General features: G+C 38.4%; 1 protein-coding gene across 1 annotated transcript in view; it reads right to left on the bottom strand.

Moving 5' to 3' along the window:
* The window catches only part of LOC108424781 (centrosomal protein of 95 kDa), a 30,445-nt gene extending 16,376 nt beyond the window's left edge, over positions 1-14,069 (bottom strand). The window contains exons 1-9 of the mRNA XM_017693013.2: positions 13,888-14,069; positions 11,489-11,617; positions 10,258-10,365; positions 9,637-9,753; positions 5,656-5,734; positions 3,424-3,542; positions 2,332-2,555; positions 319-397; positions 17-78 (exon numbers count right to left, since the gene is read on the bottom strand). Coding sequence (XP_017548502.1) covers positions 17-78; positions 319-397; positions 2,332-2,555; positions 3,424-3,542; positions 5,656-5,734; positions 9,637-9,753; positions 10,258-10,365; positions 11,489-11,617; positions 13,888-13,906 — 936 coding nt within the window. The 5' untranslated portion in view covers positions 13,907-14,069. The remainder of the gene's footprint in view (positions 1-16; positions 79-318; positions 398-2,331; positions 2,556-3,423; positions 3,543-5,655; positions 5,735-9,636; positions 9,754-10,257; positions 10,366-11,488; positions 11,618-13,887) is intronic.
* Positions 14,070-15,009: the final 940 nt, after the last annotated feature.

Genomic DNA, 15,009 nt, shown 5'->3' with positions numbered 1-15,009 from the left:
GGAATAAATGTTCTACCTCCATTTGTCCTTTGGGAGCCTCGGAGTGTGGTTCTCTCAGACTGGGCAACTGCGCACTGTCTGCTTAGACACAAAAACAGTTATTCATCCTTACAGCAACCAATTGCTAACCTGCCAACCAGCAGGTGTATATCTGTTTGCCTATAACTAAAACAAAAAAAATACATGTCAGCAACTCAAAAACAAATCTGAAGAGAGGGGGCATATTATGAAGGAAGTGGAGCAGAGATCAGTACATTATTATGTAAAGAAGAGGTGGTTCCTCTCTGATTTGAATGACAAAAAGGAACGTGACCTTACCTGGGGAGGCACTGGACAGTGAATGGTGCAGCGTCCCATTTATCTGAACATCAGATTGTAATGTGGGGGAAAAACCATTCTGTATGAGAGGAAGCAAAACAGAGGAAGAGGGTTTATGAATTGTTAGCATTCCAACAACAACCACCACCACCACCACCACCACCACCACTCTATATAAACTACAAAAACAGTAACATTGTAATTGTATTACTACATTTTGCAATTGTGATAAGCCTTGCAATATCTTAAAACACGCTGTATTTTGTATAAAACGTGTAAATGTGCGCAACAGGTTGAAGAACATTTTGTATCATGAGTTGTGTTTTGGACCCCTTCCCCGAGTAGATGAATCAGATGACTACAAGTGCACTGAAAAAGTATTCAAACAGAACTCGGTTGGAGTGAAGGATTTGTCTTCTGAAGATGAGAGTGAATTATCTACTATTGTCATCATATCTTCATCAGTATATTGTTGATTTTGCATTTGAAACTTCGAGCCATTACTTCTGTTTGAGTCTGTGTGTGTGACAATGTGTAATGACATGATGTGCTCTGACAAACCCCTGTAAAATACAACCTGATTCACAGCGCACCCACTCAGTAATGCTACTTCTTTCAATTACAACAAAAGAAAATCTCAAATAGTGCTGCTCTGATATCAAACTGAAAAGAAACTAAACTTTTTTTTACTTGTTAGTTAATGCTGCTGGTCATATTAAGCACAGTTCATATTAAGCATATCGTTTAGCAGATACAGCTCTTTGTAATCTTTGATCAAAACATAATGACCTTTGTCCCAACTCAAAAAGTGAAAATTTTTAATGACATTATCTCGCACCAGCAGGTTAGGAAAAGGAATATTAACCAATAATATCAGGTTTCACATCCATCTCCAACACCCCTCCCCTCCCCCCTAAACTACCATGGAGAGAAAAACTCAGCCAGAGACCCAACCTGATACCACGTTTCACTCACAAATACAAATTCCATACTCACAGCATGGAACCAAATGTGTTAAGATTTCATAAAATCTGCCAAACAATTCTGACTTTTTTTTTTATGACTGTTTCTTGACCTGACCTTTTGGTTCCATGTCAAATATGTCAGTATGACCACAAAGCAATCCAAAATGCAGCGGAGTATCAGTGTGTTCTGAACCAAGAGAACCAAGCTACAAATATAAATGCACCCTATGAGAGAAAAGATATGTTATTTTAACCAATCCAGAATAAGCAACGAGAAACAGGCTCATCACTGCAGTTCTGCATGTGGACATAAAGGTCACTAGGTGATTTTCCTCTCATGATAACGTGTGCATCTCACAAGATGAGGCTGTAATGTGCAAAAAAGTATTTGCTCTCCATTTGCTTATCCAAACAGCAGCCTCAGGTGTGGCCTTTCAGCTTCACCAAAGCACCTCAAGAGTCTTTGTGTGTCTAAAGGAAAGAAACTTCCTCTCCATGCAGCCCTGAGTGGAGCTATGATGTAATTCACAGGGCTTTTTACTCAGCAACATCATAACAATGACCTCATCTGCTACTTGAATCTACAGCCTGTTATATTCATGTTTGACAGGCATGTTTTATTTTCTATAAGTACAGGTCATTGGGCACTGAGGAGACGGTACAAATCTTTTCTCTACAGTGCCTCAAACAATTTCAGTTGAATTGAAACTTTGAAACACTGTTTTTGAAGCCAGGCAGACGTCCAAGAGTGCTGGTGTGTTTGTGACGCCCTGGTGTGTGTTTGGAAATCACCATGGCAATGATGCCGTTTGACACAAGCTATTAACAGTGCTGAGACGTGGCGGGGAAAGACGCGCGTATGTGTGAGTGTAAAGTAGAGTAAACACATGTTGGGACAAGCAGTGGAATCCTTGAGACGGTGATGCTGGAGTTAGAACCATTGAAGTACAATTTTTAGACCAAATACTAAGCATGATTTAAAATTTAAACAAAAAAAATTCCCTTTTATTGTCAATTGTTGTCTGGCATGCTTTAGTCATTCTCCTACCTGTCTAATTGTACCATTCTGGTCTGTAGGATGCTTGAGGCGGTCAGAGGGTGCATTCGCTGGCCTATCTGGCCGCTGGGGGGTGGTCTGGCTGGGTGGTTGCAGGGCAATGGCTGAGCGGAGTGGCTCCCGTAGCAGAGTGGCCTGAACTGCTGAACCGTGGTCACCTGGCTGAGGGGCAGCTTTTTCAGCTGTGACCCCTGAGGGCAGGGTGTGGGAACATACTGAGAGACACACACACACAAAAAAAGTCAGGACCTCAGTGTTTCATGGATAGTTTTCCTATGCAAATTATTTTCCTAATCACAATCTAAATTTAACAGCTTAGTGGAAACCCTGAAATGCTGGACTGTGTATTGAGAATTCATTTGAGAAAATAAGATATTCTTTCTACTACAAAAAATGGATTTACAATGACCTAATGCTCAAAATACCACTTCATGTAAGTCGGTGGAAAACTCTGAAATTTCCAAAACAGCAAAGCCTGCTCTAAGGTACCAGCTCAGGGCCAGCTGGAGCCACTAATGTACAGAAATATGAAGCAGAAGTGGAAAGGGTCATCATAGACACGTTTGTATTTCCATCCAAACTTAGACTTTAACCCTTAAAAGGTGCAGTTATCGCTGGCAACATAAGCATGTTGCAATTTGATATTCTCTCACTCAACAACCCAAGAAATCTGAAAGCTTAATCGATATCATGTTTGTAAGTAAATAAAAAAAGAAGATATTTTATAATGATGTGAATTTGATTTAAAAGGTATTTGTGTATGAACTGTTTAGTTCTGCAGAAAGAAACAGTCTTTTACATTTATGCCACATTTTGTAAATTTTTTGACATTGAAATAAAACTGGTGACACAAACTTGTGTAAAAAAATAACTTATTATTCTTTAAATATTTGAAATATTACAGTTTAAATATTACACAATAACACTAGACATTAAGGTGTTAAATGAGGAAGGAACAAAAAAAAAAAAAAAAAACACAAAAGCTAACCACATGCAAAAGACACCAGCCTGGAAAATAAAGGCCAAAGAAACTAAGAGATAAGAGAACTAAGAAACTAAGAGTTAGAAAGCTCTGATTAGTACCTTCATGCTTCATGGTGAACGTACGGGCAGAATCGCCCAATCGAATCAGCTCGGCCGTGGACTCGGATTCTGCTCCGCTCCAGGAATGGAGGGAATGTTTGCTGGACTGGACGGCTGAGCTGAAACAAGGAAAGTAGAACAAAGACAGAAAAATGAAGGAAAGAAAAAGAGAAAGAAAGCCAGATAAAATGTCACAACCAAGGCAGAGTTTATCTCTAGAAGGCTTTACTGTTTGAATATGATAGCATGGTTATGACCTCATGTTGTTTGTATTCCAGACTGTACATCGTGAGTCATAGTGTAAAGAGCTACACCACCATAAAGACTGGTTCAACCGCATTCAGTTCTACACAGACAGTCACTACTGCTGCTTTTAAATAAGCACTTCACCCAAAATGATGACTATGAAAGACAGCCTCTCATCTTTTATTCAAAACAGACCTTATCTTAGCTTACTTTAACCAACAGATGAAGCATTCCAGCTATCTCTATATAAACATTCCCCATATTACTATTGAATTTAACATTTCAGAAAAAAAAACAAACAACTCACATAAAATGTGGCCTATACAAAGGTTATGGCATATGGGTGGGATTCTCTAGGCACCTCATGATTCGATCGCGATTCAGAGGGCTGTGATGCATTTACAAAACAATTATCGATGCATCTTGAGTTTTTTCTATACAGGATTTCTTATTTTGCTTTTTTTGCATTTATAAGCACTGTAGTTAGTGTCCTGGTACATTAAATCTGCAACAAAAAATTGTCAAACACTAAAAGGTTGCGAAGATGAAGTCAACTTCTTTTTTGAATTCTCCCAGTCCACCTTAAATAGTGCTGCATTTACACTGAGCGCCTCAGTCAGAATTTAAAGTGGAATAAGAAAATTCCAACAAGAAACGGGCGAATAAGAAGCTGACGGCTGAAACCTCCGAGAGCTGATAAGGGAGCGTCTACACCATCAAAGTCCGAGTATGATAGACCAACATGAAACCTAATGAGCCAGTACAGCCTTTTAACAGATAGAACACACATTATGGGCAGTTAATAGTTTCTAAAATGACCTTTATTTATGATTACTGTTGATGAGAAGTCTGAAAATATGATTTCAACCAGATTTATTTATGTAAAATAACAGAATTTAAACAAAGTCTCAAAACAGTAGCAAAATTTGTAATTTATTGCATTTAATTCAATGTACTAAATCATCCATTGGTTATTTATTCCTTTGTGTTTTAGTTTCAGAGCACAATTTTATTTTTTTCCCTGTTAATTTTTGGGGAGCAAAACGTGCCTTTTGAACATCAGGCTTTGAGTACAGGCCTAAACTCAAATTACACTGCTACACAAATGGAATCTTTATGTTTTAAATATTTCAATATATTGCTTTACTTAGTTTTGGCTGTTAAAATCAGAAATCGCCATCTCTGTGAGGCACAATATTTCAGTCACCTATACTCCATCATTCTGTTTCATAAAAGTCAAATTCTTGTTGAAATGATTTTTGTAATTGTATGTATTTAATTAAACACAAGTAATCCCAAAGTAACTGAAAGTAATCAGATTACATAACTTTCAGAACATAATCCTTTGTATTAGGTACATTTTATAACAGGTAATCTGTAACAAAACATTTTTAAAGTAACACTCACAACCCTTATTATTGCTGTCAAGATGGTAACTTCACAGCAGTTTTGTTAATGTAAGTTAAATAAAGATTTAATTCCGAGTAATGTTGGAGAATTTATATTGGTTTGTTCCTCATGAGATGGACACACAATGTTAAGGGCAGCTGCCATATTTCCCCAAAAGTGCAAAATAAGTAAATAAGTATGTAAAAGAAAACTGCCCAAGTAACTAAGCAAATAAACAGAATGAGATATGTAACACAGCAATAGTAATATGTAATAAAGGTAAAACGTGGATTACTAAATCGTATCAGTAAGTCAAAAATCTTCACTCCAGCACCATTAAAGAAAATATTTGAAGCAGCAGTTAGAAAGCACAAAATGTGCTGACATACCGCGACTGTTCCTCTTTCCTCATACCATTCGACTCATTCTAATCACATGACTGTTTGTCATGCAAACAGGACATTTAAAGAAGTGTGAGTCTACTGTCATGGTTATCAGTGAAGACCTAACGGCACCTTTAATTTCGTTGATGAGTTACTGGATTTAAAGTCCCAGGTGACTCTGCTGACTCTGACTTTATATGTGTGGAATACTTACTGTACGCTGGAGGTCTGGGACATCCTCTCCTCTTTATCCAGCACACATGTTTCAGGAAGGTGGGCCATACCATTGACTTCTGTGTCAGGAGAGAGAACAAGAGAGAGGATGAAGACCCTGGAGGCAAAAACCGATCACTAAAGCAGATGCTGACACATGGCTCTGTGCACACAGTGATGTAAACTCAATGTTTTGTACAGTCAATACTGCCCAGTCAGCCCACAACAGTGAGTGAAAAAAACGACATACACTTTATATTAACTGAGTGTACAATGAAAACAGGTTAAAGCAGCTTTATGTAAGACTGTCTGTTAAATCAAAGAATTACCATTACTGAGTCAGAAAAATCAAAACAGGCTAAAAACACCCTGAGCAAGTGATGCTGCAAGTTGCCCTGAAATAATCATTTAAAAGTCAGATGTGTCCAGGGTTTTTTGACTACGTTATACGCCTGTACGTATTGACCTCACACTCACAAAAAAGGAAGCTAAAAAGAAGGTCTGGCTTAAGGTTTAGGCCTCAAAAGAAACTTGACACATTTAACAATTAGATTACACTGTAAAAAGTGTAAAACTACGGCACTCTTCATTAAATAAAAGCCTTTATTATAACACGGCTATAAAAAAGTCAGTGTGTTTTAGCTTGTGCCTTCATCAGGGAATTTCACAATACAAACTCAACACGTGCTCGAAATACCTTCAATTAATTAGCCACACATCTCTGGACGTTCAAGTGACTCACATAGTCACATACAAGAATACAGAAAGATAAAATACAAACAAACCACATCACACCATGTTCTTCAGGGGCTGTATTACAGAAACCTCTGGGGGTTTTTTAGCTACCGTTACCGATGTAAAAAAGGTCAAACAAAACTAAAGCGCCAAAAACTTGTATTAGCACTAATAATGCTATTATTAGAGCATCAGTGCTCTCCAGTTTCAGTTTCCCAAACACTTTAGCTGAGCGCGCTAACATTATTCCTCCTAATAAACAGACATTCAGCTCCGTCTCCTCGTTATTCACCATCATCGCTGTAATATTTGATCTGTTATAGATTTCACGTACATTAACACGTAGGTAGTAAGAGGGGACAGTGGAGATTGTGTCTGGGGTTTTAAAAAATACTCATAAGTCAAGCACCGTTTTCAATGTAAATTCATGAATTCATGTTAGTTATAGTGAACAATCCTGCCGTCACTGCATGAAACAATAGAAACATACAGTTGAAACAGAAGTTAAGGCACCTCTGAATTTATCTTAAAGTTAGGATAGAATTTAGGAGATTTAGTCTAGTTAGGATGTTTGTGTAATACCAAGTTTCTATCTGGAGTTAATGGATAAAACTCTGAATTTAAGAACTGCTGGTCGTAAATCCAGTTGTAACTGAAGTCGTCATGGAGTCTAAACGTACAAGACTTCAGACTGTAGCTTTAAACTTATGAATACTGTAATAGGGAGAGATCATCCACCATGAAATAAAGGAACTCCTGCTCACAGAGTACACACTGTATAGGGCCGTACTGTATCAAATTTATCACAATGGGGGCTTATATAATAGTTTGTTGCTAGAGCATTAGAGCAGGACACTATAAACCAAAAATTTGCTTCAAATACTGTACTTTTCTGATGTGGGATGCTCTAATAAACTGAAAATGGAACCAGTAACATTAACATACACACATTTTCAGCCGCTCCTTATTTTTGTCGTTACACCACTAGTTCATGTCCGGTAGTTCTTTAGGCTGGAAGACTGTGAGCAGGGTTAGACACTAGAATCTAGCCAGTGAACTCTCAGGTACGATGGTCTCCAGCCCAAAATACTGACCTAAACATCAACGCTGTGTGCCAGTTAGATGAACCTGAAGAACAGTAATGAAACAATAGATAACCTCTCTTGATTCAAGACAGGCATCCCAGGGGTTTAATTAATTAGGCAATAACTGGTATGACACACCTGATCTCACCCCCCCTCCCAAATTTCAACAATAACAGCATTTCATACACTGTTACAAATTGAACCTGGCATCTGATAAGGTAAAGTCAACAGATCAACATATTCTAGACACAAACTAAAGCTAATGCTACTTTTAAACGTTATTACATTGAGAAATGCAGATATATGAACTCAAGGCCAACATATATATCTGATATTTTTCATTTGACAATATATAAAAGGACATAAAAACGCAGAAAACAAGATAAAATAGCATTGCAAAAAAACTGAGTAAATGCAGATATTTTATTTACAGTAGTGCCACATAAGCATTCTGCTCTTTCAGTAAATAAGCCAGTGTGAAATACTAAAATGATTTCATTACAGTATCATCGTGCATCCCTAGTTTCAATGGTTTGTCAGGATGTAAAAGATATGCACACCATCCACCAACTACAGAACAACAGCAACAAACATCAGCCTGTTTCTTTTCTTTAAAAACTGCAAGCAATTATTTACAATCTGTGTCAACTGATGACAACAGAAGTGTTATTTTCTGCGGTAATTTCCTTCTAAGACAAAACCAAAAACTTTGGTTATTAATTGAAGTAATGAATTCAGCCTCTCCCAATAGGGAGTCATCATTGCTGGGTCACAGTTTGGTCAGTCACAGTACAGTAAACAGCACACGGAGGTCCCTCACAATAACCAAACGGCTGCCAGTAATCCCAGCTTGAGCCACTTTCAAAGCCTGTTATGTCCAGTTCATGTACAATGGTGAATTTACGAATGAAATACCAAACGGATCAGCAGGATGGACGACACTGGCCCTGAAACACTGGCACCCACCCATCACATACACTGTGGTCATCACACCAGAGGACATCTGACTCAATCTTTCACAAAAAGACTAACAACACAAGTGCTTCTACAATCATTATACAGTAATGCATAACAGATCAACATTTTGCAAAAACAACAAACTATTGGTAGTTTGAAGCGACAGTTCACCGGCGAACCAAATTCTTTCCCAAATTTTAAACGCTACTCCAATTCGATTGGTGGCTTAAAGAGTAGCTGCAGCCAACATAAGGCCTAAATTTTGTCCACACTCTTGTCCATTGTTATAGATAACATGACATTACAGTCAGTTGTAAGAGCACAAACTGATTTGCTGAGAAGTGTTTCACATTCTATTTGCTTTTTTAAATAATTGTTTTCTACTGTACTTTTATGCTGCAACTTACTGTTACTAATTTTCTACTTTAGTTCATATAAAAACATAGAACAGATGCATTAGATAACTTCTCTAAAATAATCTTTAGAGTCTGTTTGGCCAAATTCTGAAAAAAAGAATGACAGCAGGTCAACATCAAATTCTGAAACATGCTGTTGATCCCAAGCGAGCTTTTTGGTCAGCAGCTACGACCACAGAACAATTAAACCGTAAACAAGACTGGCTTGTAAATGCTTTACAGACTGACGGGGGGCACTTTCAGGTTTTTCTTGCAAATACTGAAAAATGTGAGCTGAACCTGATATTGTGGCAGTTCTATAGTTCTATCTGCAACACAAAAGGGTACTACTTTTTTGGGCTGAAGGAACAGCTGATAATAAAGCAAATACTGATAAATGTGAGCTGAACCTGATGTTGTGGCAGTTCTATAGTTCTATCAGCAACACAAAAGGGTACTACTTTTTTGGGCTGAAGGAACAGCTGATAATAAAGCAAATACTGATAAATGTGAGCTGAACCTGATGTTGTGGTAGTTCTATAGGTCTATCTGCAACACAAAAAGGTACTACTTTTTTGGGCTGAAGGAACAACTGATAATAAAGCACATTTGATGCAAGCTAGAGGATTTTTCCTTAGTTTTTTTTCTTCATTTTGCAGAACTGTGAAAAGCAACACTTGAAGTCATGCATTATTGCCAATAACATACAGGCTGTGATATTTACAGTACTCTTAGCTTCAGTGCCTGCAACCGAATCACAACCAATAATACACTTGACAAATTCATCTAAGGCTAGGATGTAATGCGCACCTCCATTGTGAAGCTCCTCCTCGTCACTGAGCTGCTCGGTGAGATACTCCAGCAGGCCATCAAAGATCTCCAGAAGGTTTCGGATGGAATCCTTATCCCCTCTCACAATGTTCTCCCCTACAGAGAGAAAATAAGAAGAAAAGATACAAATGAGATCAGGAATTGGGCCACTGCAGATGACAAAAGGGAGGCAAATAACACCGACTGCAGCCCAAATGGCCTGCCAAACACAAACCGTAGAACCAAGTTCCCTCAAAACATGCCCCCATACAAAAGCAGCAATGTTCCCCCAGAACAACAGCCTCTTTTTAGTGGGTATGCAGTTGGATGGGTTGAGTCCCCAGGCAAACAGCTCCTGCTAAATCACCTGACAAGCCCTCTGCATCAGGATAAATATCTTAAATACACCAGGACTATTTGTGAGGTCTATCTGATTGACTGAAATGTGTGAGACAGAAAAGAAAAAGATACTTAGTGCCAGTTTCCCAGTCATGGTTTAAGTCTAAGCCTAACTAAATTTCAATGATAATGGAGAATTATCAATAGAAATTCTTCTTAGTCTAGGATGAAGCTTAGTAACATTTCCCTAAAGCAGAAAGTAAAACAGCAGCAAGCGCTTACCTGTGATGTGAGATAAACTAATCTGGAGATAGTCCAAGGCCAGTGAATCAATCACTGATTGTACATTGTGGATGTCATCCTCCTGGCTCTTAGGGACAGCTATGTAATCTGAAACAAAGTAGAAAATAGGCTCCTGAATAGATGCGGCACTTTCTTTCAGATACGTATCCTGAAACCTTGAGGAAAGCTTAGAGCTTTAAAATGAGACATTTTTAATTGAACATTGCTGAAGATGAACAGTACAATGCTCAAACATGACTATTTTAATCACATATAAATATAAGTTTCTGTGCTAATATGTCGATAAAAAAATAATAACAAAGACAACAAAACCTAGCTAAGATAAAGGAATTAGTTTTATTATAAGACCTTTTAAGTTTCAATTTTAAGCTGTATGTGGTTATTGACATTACACGTAATGCTATTTTGTGCTACGAGCAATTCTGCAGAATTTAGCACTAGTTTGGTAACAGAATTTTTTGCCCAATATTTTTCAATATTAGACTAATCTAAGTCTAAAAAAATGGAAAAATGGGCAGACTTTTCTTTTTCTCTCAGACCTTTTGCTCCCATGTGTGTAATCCGCAGAGGATGAAAATTCAACATTTTTAAATTTAAAATGTTAACATACTTAAAGTCACTCAAAGGACTATGATGAGAAATTATTTGTTCTACAGAAACTTAAAAAGCCAGAATTATTCACAGTGGTTGTGATAGAAACCAGACATCTGAGGAGTTTAATGCTCCTAAAAGCTCACTCGCAGAACGTCCATCTATGAAATGGTTATGAATACATTGCCTGATGCCTGAGACATTGTTTCACAATACGCCCGCAGTAAGCTTTTGGCCTACAATGTACATTTTAAAAATCCATGATAGAGAGATATATGCAGGGTGTTAAGAGGCAAAATAGTCCCCAAAAATAGTTTTTTCTGATTTTACACTGTATTACCACCTTCATTCCATATGAAAACTCTGGAGACAGAAGTAGGTTCACTGGTGGTTTTGGATAGTAAATAAAACAGCGAAATTTGTGTCGTAAATATTGTGGCCCCTGGTTTCTGTCACCTCCACTGTAAAGAAATCAGAGTATTCTGAAATGTTGTATCTGTCTGTGTGGCTTTAGGTCTCCAAAAAATGCATTTCTACCAAAAAAAAAAAAAAAAAAAAAGAGTGAATGGGGAAAAACGTTGAAACAGAACAAAGCTACGACATTTTGAGATATATTTACCTGGTACTTTCTCTCCTAAGATGGCTTCATACAACGCCACGAAAACATTTGCATCGCAGTCTGTGAGCCTCTGCAGCCTCAGGTTAATATGACACTTACAAAGGAGATCATTGGCCACATCTACCCAATCTGTGGAGAAAAATACATCGTCAAGTCACATGTGCAAACACGTACTGCAAAGACATATGGAGCCAAAAACTCACTACAAACTGAACAGGGCTTGTTCGCAAAGAGCCACAGGGTTCAACTGTCACACACTTACAAACGACTGTGACCGGCCTCAAATCTGATTAGCGATATTATAACACACACACACACACACACACACACACACACGTTTCCATCAAAACAGACTACATGTAAAAAGCGCTCATAACATGGAAAATTCTCACTCCTTTAAAACGCAATGTGTATTATGTAAATATTGAGTTTTAAAACACTCCAGTCACTCCTCCGTCTGCATATGGGAGCTAAGCTGGCCATTCTGAATTCATTACTGTTGTGATGCCACAGAAAAACATCGCATTTACACATATCCCCTTATTTGGCACTCAGCAGTTTAGTTTTGCTATTTCTTGCCCAAGTTATAGGGAGTGTTCTCACCTGGACCGCTTGTGAATGAGGCACAATATATAGCAGCCAATCAGAACAGAGCTCATTTGCATGCACCAGCCTTGAACGAGCAGCTTTTCAAATGATAGGATGAATGATGGTTAATATGACCAGGGACACATGAAAGAAGAATTCCACCTTTTTTTTTATTATTCTGCTTTACTGTATCATTGAGAAGGAAACAAAGTCATTCAGAGTAGTTTAATGTGAAATGCCTCTCTGCCATGAACGGATTCTAAAAGAAAAAATTAGGCTAAAACCTTCTTAAAACTATTGCAAACAAAGTTTCAGGCATTAGGCAATCAGTTAGAGTAACAGCTTTCAGTGAGGGAGCTTTCAGAGGCATTAAACGCTTTGGACAGCTAGTTCTTATCGTGGCCGTTATGAATAATTCTTGGTCACTTTCTCTAAAAGTGAGCATTTCACAACAACCCACTCTGAACGACGGTGTTTAAATCTGAAGGCTTAATACGAGTAGAGTTTCCTCTTAAGGTGCTAACATTACAGACTGAGGTAAACAGAACCCGTTTGGATTTCAGGTTGACTTTAAAGTCGTTTTAATCAAGACGACTCAATGCAAGGCCAAGTTTTTGTCAGCCTGTCTTCAGGTTCACTTCAGTATCACCACTATTTCCTCATTCTCTCGCTGTAGTTGCTTTGCACAATTTAGCGAGAATTTTCACCCATTTTAACCTCATGAAGTTTTGAGCAACGGTCTGATGAGGTCAGTCAGGAGCGTTAAGAGCAGAAAACCGGAAAAGGGACCGAGTTATGGGAAAGAGACGGAGAATCCGTCAAAGGACAACTCACAGCCACAATCAAACTTTCAGACGTTTCGAAAATACGTAGCGTTAAATGTGGAGACAGAGTAAAAATGCTACCAAACATAACACATACAAGAAATACAAGCTCCCAGCTGACAAGACTAAGAGAAATTCAGTCGTTGAGACGTTAACAAAGTCATTCAGAGTGGTCTGATGTGACATGGTTCTCTGTAGAGAAAATCCAATTGAGATTTCTTTACAGTGGAGGTGAAAAGCGCCAGGGCTTGCCATGTCAACAATGCAAAAAGGCGTTTTATTAACTACTGAAACTGACCAGTGCACCAACCAGCATCTTCTGAGTCACGAATACGAAATAACAGGTTTTAACTGAGGACTATGCAGTCTTAGAACACACTACATTCACCTCTTCACCATAAAAACATTACAAAAACCTATTTAGACCTTATAACAGTCTCAGCGTGTTCGTAATAATCATGTAATAAACAGCTTTCTGCGAGAAAGCTTTAGAGGTGGACGTCTGGTTCCTACCATCACCACTGTGAACAATTCTGACTAGGTTTGTCTAGAAGCAGACCACTCTGGATGACTTTGTTTAATAAGTTTAATAAATTTGGTGGAATTACCCTTTGGCCAGCACTGGCAGGTTCATAAGTAATTCGAATAGCCAGACGAAGTGAGAGCTTAAATCATTTTTGACTAAACGAAAACACAAAATGCTCACAAGCAGCTACAAGCATCACCTAAAGTAAGACATAGTTACCTCATAGTTTTAGCCGGCTAGCTAGCTGCTTTCATTACCCCGGTAACACAGATTACGCAGTATGCTATAGCCACATCTACATGTATTATAATACCTTGTAATATCGCTGTATAATGAGAAGAAAAGCCTTTTTACTGCTGTTATGACTCCTAAGCTTGGCACCAATTAGCTTAGCATAGCCTAGCTGTGACGGACGGACTTACTTCCCTAAGCTAACGACTGGACAACTTTCACTAACTTACCTCGCTCCTCCGTTCCCATTCCGGGAATCCAGCCCTTCCTGACCGGTGACTGAGTTTAGAAGTATCCTCTGAGAGACAGATGAAACAGTTATCCGCGGCTGATTGCAGATTAAACACAACACAGCGGCATTTTAACACAGAATACGCGGAGCCGCGTCTAGCAACGTTCACCAACCGCCGCTGCCCACCTTCGGGTTGCCAGATTGAAGCGACTGATCCAGCCCAGACTCGATTTAAACCCGCCCACTTTCTATTCAAGGGGAAATCCACCGATTTTTAAACATTGTGCATAAGTAAATGGCTGAGGTGTGAACCAAGTAATCCAGAGCAAATTCATGAGAAATGCTTCGTACCACGGAGTCAGAATAGATTGTAGTGGTGGTGATAGGAATCAGACATCTTACGCATTCAGATGCCTCTGAAAGTTTCTTCCTCACAGAAACTTCCTTCAATATACGGTTACAAATACACGGTCTGTTTACTTAAGTTCTCAAGTAGAGCTTTGGACTAAAACATATATTTTTTAAAAGTCTTTCATGGTGGAGTGATACACTGTAGGGCGTTGTGAAGTAAAATTTAAAAAATCTCCGAAAAGATTTTTTTTTAGATTTACCACTATTTACCATCATCAATATCACACATGAACCTTATTTAGGTTTGGTGACGATTTTCCATGGTAAATAAAATAACTATATTAGGGGTGTACAACGCGGCCTCTGGTTCCTATCACCCCTACTGTAAAGAAATATAAATTGGCAGGTTTCTCTACAATTAATCATTGCACATCAAGCCATGCTGAATGACTGTTTACATCTCAGTGACTGAATTAAACTGAAATTTGGAAAATTCGGTAGCGCCCCCCCCCTTTAAACCAATCTGGCAACACAGGAGGGGCACGGCCAAGGACATTTAAAACGCGAGGATTGATCCGATTGGCTGAAGTGCTTGGCGTCTCGAATAGTTTTTTTCATGAAACTCTTGTCAACAATCGACTGTGCCTTTCTCATAGGTACATATTACAACACAAATGTATTTTATTTAATAAACGAACAAAGAGCCGAATCTCTGTTTTATTAATTTACTTGGAGAAATTAACCGTGAAGCACATCGTGTTTTGTCAGA

The sequence above is a fragment of the Pygocentrus nattereri genome, chromosome 30, assembly GCF_015220715.1.
Source record: "Pygocentrus nattereri isolate fPygNat1 chromosome 30, fPygNat1.pri, whole genome shotgun sequence".
NCBI classification, from domain to species: domain Eukaryota; kingdom Metazoa; phylum Chordata; class Actinopteri; order Characiformes; family Serrasalmidae; genus Pygocentrus; species Pygocentrus nattereri.
Note: the sequence above shows the minus strand (reverse complement) of the source record. Positions and strands in the feature narration are given on the sequence as shown.